This window comes from Colletes latitarsis, chromosome 10 (assembly GCF_051014445.1).
Source record: "Colletes latitarsis isolate SP2378_abdomen chromosome 10, iyColLati1, whole genome shotgun sequence".
NCBI lineage: Eukaryota > Metazoa > Arthropoda > Insecta > Hymenoptera > Colletidae > Colletes > Colletes latitarsis.
The window spans coordinates 17,294,942-17,304,328 of NC_135143.1; the positions used below are offsets into that span (position 1 = coordinate 17,294,942).

The following is a 9,387-nucleotide window of genomic DNA, read 5'->3' on the forward strand; positions in this document are numbered from 1 at the left end:
GACCGGCTGCCAGGTTGTTATCGAGTGTATCGGATCTGCAGGCGAAAGAATCGACCTGTTGGCCCACCGAAGCTCCCCTTTGCACCTGTTGCAGCCTCGATCAATGCGTTTAAATGCACATCGAAGGGTCTAGAAACGCGCAAAGAAATTCGTATAATTCTCCAGAAACCCAACGATTAGACACGAATTATTTTATGGCGATGAATGTTTGATTTTACGACCACTCGTTTCTATTGGGGGGCAAACCCAACCCTTGAAATAGCAATATTCTCTCGTTCACCACAATGGTACAATATTCTTTCCACTAACAGTATAATAGAAATTTTTGTACTGTTGTTTATAAACTTCGACGGGTGGTTTTCACAGAATTATTAGCAAAATTTGCTCTCGATCGTCATTGTTAGAATCAGAATTTATATAAATGATTCCTTTCCGCGGATTCTGATAAGTTAAACGAAGGGTGAACGTTTCGAAAACACTTGGAACGTCCGAGCCTTGAATCGCATCGGCTAATCCTCGCGTTCAGCGCCAGTTCTCGGCTCCGGCGAATGCAGTTGCAAATGTCAACGTGGCAGAAGGGAAAAACCAACCGTAGGGAAGGAAAAAAAACGTTGCTCAAGACGATTTTGCAAGTGGCTGGGATACAGTTCGTTCCCCCAGGTCGCAGACACGAGGGGGGGAAATTCGCCGCGGCGTTGGAAGCGTCAAATGTCACGTGTCGCGGCACGATTAAATGTCGCCGAGCGCATGGCGTCCAGAACAAGTCGCCTAGAGCGTCCTCGTTCGCGTCAAATTGGACGATCCAGAATCGTAGACAAATTTTCCACCGTACACCATTTTATTGCTATTGAATTAGCTTCGAATGCTTTCGTAATTGAAATACATACGTCTAAAATACTAAATACCTGTATATCCAGGTATTTCATAGTTCATTATATTCGTTTTACATAAAACGAACATCACTTTTTAAACGATTTATTAAACACTCTTTTTCTAGAAGATATAGAGGAAAAATTGTATTTGGTCAAAATTTGGTTGAAATCATGAGGTTCATGAGTAACACAGAGATACAATTCAAACTAAACAAGCAAATTGTCGAACAAAATTGAGAAAGATACGATCAATCGCGAAGTGCACAATATCGTAGAAAATGGAAGAAAAGTGTGGATGCAAAATAACAGATATGTACTTAAGTTTGCAAAGACCCATCGATTTTCGTAACTGTACTCAAATTTTACAGACAACAATTGGCAGTTTTAAGTATTACGGAATATAGAAAATGGTTTATTCGATCAATTGTTAGTGACCGTACGCAATTCACCGCAAGCCGTACCGCTGTGTAGATCGCCGCACCGTCCCGCTACGTATCGATGCAACGAAGATCGATTTCTCGTTATGCAATCGTCGGAGAGGGGCAGAGCGCGCTGGAAGTGGGGGTAAAAAGAAAGTACCAGCGAGCTGACGATTCAGGAACTTTCTGGTCCCACCTGGACGCGACACGCATCCGCGCTTCTGCGCTTCCGGTCTTCCGCGATTAGAGAAATGCGGTTCTCAGGGTATCATTAAGAACGGAGAGAGATATTTCTTGCGCGTTGGAAGTGCAAGTGGGTATTTTCGTTGATTGAAAGAGCGATACGTTGCACGACTAGCGTATTTTCCGCTTTGGAGGAGAGGGTCGAAGAACGCTTCCGCCAAGGAAGGAATTCCGTGGCTTTCAGGATTAATTACTCTATCGTCTCGAATTCTTTTAATATAAAATATTTAGTCGTCGCGTCGCGTAAATTATTTGACGTTCGGTACGTGCAATCGTTAAATCTGCATATTAGACAACATAATTTCCGAATATCCTCTAGTTTAAACAAAAATTGATAAAGGTTTTTGAATCACGATTCCACCTTCGTAGAGCAAGTTTGCATATTATATATATCGGTAGCTGAGCTAAGGAAGCTTGTAATTTCTCGTTACAAGACACAATGGCGACCCCAGAAACAGAATTGGAACATTTATTATACGGTAAAACCTTTACGGGAACGGTCTACCATCGGGGCAGTCCATTATTCAGAACGTTCTATTATTCGAACACAGCATGGCCTTGTATAATATACCTTCTCCTATCGAAACATTCTTCTATAACGGTTACAACTAATTCCGATCGTTAAGCGTTCATAAAAACCAGCCAAGAACTCTTTGCGGCCTGCAAAAGGTAAATTTAATAAAAAGTGAACGTACTAACTTGCGTGTGTTCCAAGTAACCGATATAACAAAAACAACTAATATTTTTCTAAGCTCCCGGAGCCTCGATAATCTTCTACGTCCCTTCGTTTTGGGGTCCGCTAGAGAATTACGCAACAGTCTCCCGTTAAAGGTGCAACTGTTTTTTTATTCGACGGATCGTAGCACCTTTAGCGGTGCAACGAAATGACGCGAGGAGGAAACAGAATCCTTGTGTTACAGATTTCCTTCCGGTTGTGCAACAGGCGCCCGGTTACACCCCATCTCTTCCCCCTATCCCTCTCCTTCTACAAAGGATCTCCAGTTTTCTGGGAGCTTTTTTAATAGGTCCGATCCGAGAGAAGGGATAAAAAAAAAGTAAAAGAAAAAAAACGAGAGCAGAACGGGCGCAGCTTGTCGACGGGTCGACAAACGCCGAGAGTTTTTCGGTCCCTCGAGTGTCCATGCACGGGGGCAGAGAGCGAGGGGAGGGGGGACACAAATGCAGGAAGTTACGCATCCTGTGCGATCGGACCGATCGATCTACACGCTGGCAGGATCGCGCTTACGGGCTTTATTCGATCGATCCTGGATGCAGAAAACGGTGAAAAACGACGGGCCATTGGTCTCCTAATACTTTTATTTCGGTCTGGTTGAACGCTCGTTGACTGACAAGAGGAAACGAACGTAATTTCTTTATATAGAATTATACGCTGGTTATTAATTATAGGTTGAATTAAATATTTATCGCAGCGTCTCTCAAACTGCGATCCACGGATCTCAAAACTGGTTGGAATTTCGAATAATAAATATTCAGTACTACGGTAACTATAGTTTAAAATATTATAATTAAATTGAATATTATTATTTGAATAAAATTCTGTTCGTTCCCGTCGCGAAATTGGATAATCGCGAGAAGGCTCGAAACTCGCGGCCTTGTTTCGAGACGATTATTATATGGGAAATCTGTTGCGAGAGGCGAGTCCCGCGAGCTGGGACTGTTCAGCAACACTTTGTTAGCGGGTTGCACAACGAAGATCGTAAATCTGTTAAATGGGAAACGAGGAAGACCGCGTTCCGCCGCGATGGACCGTGAGAATGCATCGGCCCGAAAAAATCCACGGGGTCGCTTCCTACGACGATTCGGGGGCACAAACAGGCCCGAAACGAACGGGAGGAGGTTTCTGGAAAAAGGGTTGCGTCTGTGCTTCTCCCTTCCACCGGGTGGAACCGGTCTTTTCTGTCAGAATTCATTAAAACGCGCTAGAAATGTAGGCGATCGTCGATGTGCTTCCAAATAACCAAACGACTGGTTCATGTAGTAATTTTGTGGAGCAAATTGCGTGAAAAATGTATCAGTGCACCGTGATAATGAACGATATAAACGTAGAAACAGGATGGGCATTGAAATTGAAAATGTAGAATAAAATTCTTTTATAAATTGTTTTGTTCCATTCTATTTCATTCGGTTCATTATTTGCAACAAGAAATTCGGGTAATGAGGTATCCTTAATATCTACTGTCTTTTGAAAGAATTTATTATTAAATAGTATAAAAATTGACTCCTTTACACGTTACATTAATGAACAATATGAGAAATGAAAAATACTTTTATACAAGTGGTTCGTAGGAAGGCGAAGTTTGAGAAACACTGGCGCGGAGACTCTATCAAGAAACAGCTACTCTTTGTCGGCAAGTTGTACGACGTGCCCGTGTAAAAATATTAATAAAAAAATTTTGCACGTATTTATCAGATCAACTCGCGACCAGTTCAGAATCAACGAATCGAATTTAGTCCATGGAACGGATTGTTCCACGAAAGCATTCAAATTCCGTGCATCGATCGCGCTTACTCGCGCATTCAAATCTCCAGCCTCGTTTTCGCCTGACTAATGACCCACAGGTATTTTGATTCGCATTTCTTGTTCGACTGTAATATTATTTTACGTGTCTATTTAATTTAGATAGATAGTTTGCGTTGTTATAAAAATTATAAACAGCTGAAACTATGGACGTATGCATAAATTAAATGTGATTCTAAATAATTAGCCATTTTCACCTCACTGTATCTTCTATCGTTGATATCGTAGCAATGATACAGTTTCGTATTTTTTACCAAACATTTTGTCGAACTGTCGACGTGGATTTGTTTGTAATTTGGAATCACTTTTACTCTATAAAAAATAATTATTTATTTTTTTTTTCCTATTTAGTATTTTGCATATATTCTGAGGTGGATTTTCAAATGGTAATCGAGGTTAATGGATATTATAGTGTGCAGAAGTTAAATAGTACAATTGTCAAAAGTTCTCTGGTCTGTTGATTTTCGAAAACGTTTGATGTCGTCCCATTAATCCACGCAACGGTAGCAGAGAATCCTTCCGGCGTTCCCCAGCAAACAGGCAAGTTTGTGCCAGTAGGAAAGGAAATCCTGCGGTCAAGTGGTCAAAAGGACTAAGACGTAAAGCGGATTATGTCGATTTTCTTGTAGCACGCGGCGGCTTACGCCACTCTACCGTTGGATGGTCCCCTCGGTGAACCCTTTCTGTCCGTTTCGACACTCGGAGAATTACCTGGGCTGCCTTGGCGAGCCATAAACTTTTACTGCGTTTTCTGGTCAGTGCGGTTTTTTCGATCCGTTCAGCGAAGAAAGAAAGGAGAAAGGGTTGTTGTTCGGTGAAAGGGACGTTCGTGTCGGGCGTCGTTAAAGACACACGACGAAAGGGTTGGCCCGACGTAGAGTGCCGCGAAAGGGTCGCGTAAAGCCGGTAAATGGGAGATTACAGTCGTTCCTTTGTCATAATGGAGACCCGGAGAGCCATTCTCGAGTCTCTTTGGTTGAATTTACTTGCCAGAGGAACATTAAAGTTTATGGAACTACCGGGAATAGAGTTTTTGTCCAACCTTTAATTGATTTTATTTTGATTTAGGGCCACCTACTTTCTTCGTGTCATCGTACATCAATCTTGGGAAAGTTTGACAACGACAATGCACTTTTAATTTTAATTTTATTATTAATTGGTGCATCGTATTAACCAATGTGGCGTAGTTTCACGTACGATATTTTAAGTTAAAGTAGTTGGGATAATACTTGGGAGTCATTAGGAGCAGAGCGGGCGCCATCTTCTGTTGATGATCCTAAGTTGAAGGTTATTTCAAGGAGCCTCGAGCGAGTTACCAGCTACGGAACATACGAGATGCTAGAAGAAGACACGCCATTTTGATTTCTTTATATCAACCGCGTGGTTACCGACTTCGACTGACTTCCTTATTATTTTTGTGCGCTGCATTAACTTCCAAACGACTAAAATAATTAGTAAAATTGTTACACTCGTAGATCTTTCTCTTCGATACAAAAAATTACTCTGGAATCATTATATTGGGTTTCGTAAATGATCGAAGATTTATTCATACGGAAATGAAATATTTTTCTGAGAAGGGCATTTAATGTAAAAAAATTATATTTCTTTGTGTTTCAATTGTAATTGAACAACGCAGAAGAGGTATAACCTGTCATCACCGACGAGCTCTAGAAAATATTGGAAATGAATTCTAGCCTGAATCGATAACGTTGGAATTGATACGGAAATGGTAACAGAGCAGTGCTCCTCAACCTCGTCCGGCTCGTAGTTCCCTTTTCGAGCTCCATTTATCTCTGCCCCCCTTCGCTTTGGTAGATGATCGATGGTAGGAATAATAAAATAATTATTCGTTCTCGACATATAATATTGTATAATATGAATATTATGTTGCAATATTGTCACTGTTGGGTGAAATTCTTCGAGACGATTAATAATCTTTTATACCAGATGAAAGATTCGAGCGAATGAAAAATGAAATATCCGTACAAACAAAATTTTCTGTTCCTGGAGAGGTGTGAATTTTTTTCGATCTTAAATTTTCTCTACCATTTTTTAATTTAATTTGGGCTCAGCGATTTGGTTGAATATTTTCATAACATTCGAAGCATTGAAACAGTAAATTATTTCTATATTTCAATTCCAATCGAGTATAATTGAACACGTTCGAGGCAAGCTTGCTTGCACTGCTGTAAGATGTGTGGCATACTTGTTGGCGCCCACGTTGTCAAAGATCAACGATCGATGTTTTCTCATTAAAATTTTTTTAAATTCAAAATTGCAATTTCTCGAGATCCTTTCATAAAATTCAATAAAAAATCACTCTTACTATTTTAAAATCATACTCGTGTCCGGTGATTATCTCCAGCAGGCTGAATAGAAGAAACAATTTTCATACGAATAATTCTGTATTTACATATCGTTCGTGAGTCAGTGCATATCGTCGTTAACAACTGGTTCCATCAATAACAGTGCGCTAATAATAAACCTTACATAGGGGATGTGAAAAATTACGTACTTCCATTACACAGATGCGTTTATTAACAAATGCGAGGGAGACAATAAATAATCGTGTCGCGCGAGCAATAAATAAATCGAGTACCGCCGAGGAGACGACAGTGTCCTGGCGCTCGTTAACAACCACACAAGCTTAGGGTACAGCTTTCGAATCGACTCCTCAACTCGTCGTCAGTCGAGCCAGGCGTCCTCTTCAAACCTAACTAATTTGCTACCTTAATTAATCACCCTTCGACGCGTACACGTGTCGCTGAACGTAGAAACGAAAAGTTCCATTCTCTCGTCGATCTCCAAAAACCAACGTATCCGAAATCTCCATCTTCGCAGACTAATCTAAAACTCTTTCGATCGTTTCCTCGACGAGTCCACGGAACTTTTCTCCCAGCTTAAGAACGTCCTACAGTCTTCGATCTCCTGGCCAGAGATCGTCGATCGTGTTTATGGTCCAGTGTTATTTGGCGTGCGTTTCTTTGGTCGTGTCGACGTAGGGCTCCGTCTCTCGATCGTACGATCGATTCGTCGTTAAGAACATGAGTTAATCGGGGATGAACAGGGATCGCCGACACCCTCTTGCAAGGGTGTTCTAGTAGTTCGAGGAGCTGACCGAGTTGACTGACGACGAGGAGGACGACGAGGACGAGGGCGAGCTGTACGAGCTTGAACCGCTGCCAGGCGAGTAGTAAGAGTAAGCGAGGTTCTGAGCTTCCACACCATTGGTCGGCGTCCAGACGCGGGAATAGGGTCCATTTCCGTCCCACGAGGCCGCCGCCTCGTAGCTCGACGGGGTCGAGCCCGATGTTGGAGTTCCGTACACTGGTGCAGCAGCAGGCTCCATTGACATTCCTGCAACACAAGTTTACGTTTTCAAACTATCCCCCAGGTGGAAAATGGCCACTTCGAAAGTCAGAATCTTCTTTTTCCTAGCGAATAAGCCTTACGTCACTTGAAAGCGACCAGTCTAGAGCATTCCTAGGCGTATGGTCCAGATCTTGGAGACGATACAAATTGGGGATGGTTGATTTCTATTGCCAGGAAATAGAAATTACCGATTGTGTTGTATGAAAATTTACTATGAATATTTTTCGCAGAATAGCCATTATGCAAGGCATAAAGTATGACGAATTACAGAAAAATAATATCAAAATACTACTGAAGAAGACATTGACGTTTCAAATATGGCAGGGGAGTCTCGAGTATTATAATTATGATTCTGAAGCATGGGGGTGAGAGTTACGTAAATAACACATCCAGTTTGAGTCTAAAAGTCAACGTAAGTAATTCTTTGCCAAGAATCTTTTGAAAACATATTTTCTCAAGCAATGGTGGACGTTTAACGTCACCATCGAATGAAACAAAATTAAATACCCCATTTACAAGACAAAGATAAGGAAGGCACAGTCTACGTTCACGATTAAAGAAGAAAATAAGTTTCCAAAACAGTACGTACCCATGGGCATCATCATTCCACCCTTCTTCAAGAACTGCATGGCGATGAATCCAACGACGAGGAGGATAGCGAGTTTCGAGAGCACCAAAGCCTTCATTGCCTTCAGACCGACAATGGCCACCAAGATGGGCATCAGCGCCTTCATCTTCAACTTCAACAACAACAAGAACGGCAACAACAGCTTCTTCTTCAAGATTCCACGAGCCTGGCTGGTAGCAACTTCATTTCCCTTGAACTCCACGTCCAGATCCGCCAAGCTTCTGCTGGGTCTGTACTTCAAGCTAGCGTCCACGAAGGGCAGATCGATGCCGTAATTGAAGCTCTTCAAATACTTGAAGGTCCTCGCCACGATGGCCTCGTCCACGGTATCCAGAGACCTGGCCTCCGTGGTGGTTCCCAGTTTCTCGTCCAAGTATCCAAGAACCTCGTGCTTCAAACAGGACGTCCATGATTCCGCGGCGATGCACTCGTTCAGGGACTTGGACAGGAAGTCCTGGCTGGCCAACGAACTTCCCGCCAGCAGGATCATGGCTATCATCGGCGCAGACGTAAACATCATCTCGTGTATCCTTTTATCGACCTTCTGGAACTTCTCCTAACGCTCGCGATTGATACGATCGCGAAAACGACGTGAAAACCAATCGATTCTACCCGTTGCGTGCGCGAGCGAGCGATCGACGATCGAACTGCGACTGACGGAGGAGTGGCCCGCCCCTTTTATTTAATTTGCCCCCCGCGAATCTATGTTATTCGGTCGCGCATGCCGGGAATCGGCGATCGAAGGAAAATTATTCAAATTTCACTGGCACATAGAGCCACGCGGCTCTCCACCTTCCCTCTCGCGGTGCCACCCCCTCCCGTTTTTTCTTACCGACGCACGTGCATGCGCTCGGACGCGTGTAGAAGCGTGTACGTACGCGGAACGATTGGACGCGCGCGTCGCGTACGCGGTACACGATGGCATGCGACGCCCGACGCCGCGCCGTGCCGCGGTGAAACGGAACTTGCCCCGCGTTCGGAGTCCCTGCTCTTACTTGGCGTTCGTTCTAACGCCAAGCTATTGTGCCGTATGCCTTCTTAGACGGGCCAGTTTGGAGAACGGATAACCGTTCTCGTTGTACGTTGCCCGATCGAGACAACGGTAACACGCATTTAGACGTCTGGAGATTTTCGTGGGCGTCGAACGTCGGGGAAGTTTCGCGATTTCAACGAAATTAAACATTTCAAATCATCGAAATTTAATCCTCCAGTTTAACAACTCAAATGAGTTCAAATTATAGAAATATTTTCTATAATGAGTACGATATTTTCTTATAGAAACATCTACAGTAACTCTGGAAGTCAATTATTATT

At 42.9% G+C, this 9,387-nt stretch overlaps 1 protein-coding gene across 1 annotated transcript; it reads right to left on the minus strand.

The window, feature by feature from the left end:
• Positions 1-7,170: 7,170 nt before the first annotated feature.
• On the minus strand, positions 7,171-8,593 carry Osi20 (DUF1676 domain-containing protein Osi20). The gene is made up of 2 exons (XM_076773721.1): positions 8,035-8,593; positions 7,171-7,430 (listed from the first exon to the last, which is right to left on the minus strand). The coding sequence occupies exons 1-2, from the start codon at positions 8,591-8,593 to the stop codon at positions 7,171-7,173; spliced, it is 819 nt and encodes a 272-aa protein (XP_076629836.1).
• Positions 8,594-9,387: the final 794 nt, after the last annotated feature.

Coding starts and splice junctions, on each gene's coding strand:
- Osi20 (XM_076773721.1), bottom strand. CDS start 8,593: ATGATGTTTACGTCTGCGCCGATGATAGCCATGATCCTGCTGGCGGGA. Junction 7,431..8,034: donor TGGAATGATGATGCCCATGG/GTACGTACTGTT, acceptor CTTGTGTTGCAG/GAATGTCAATGGAGCCTGCT.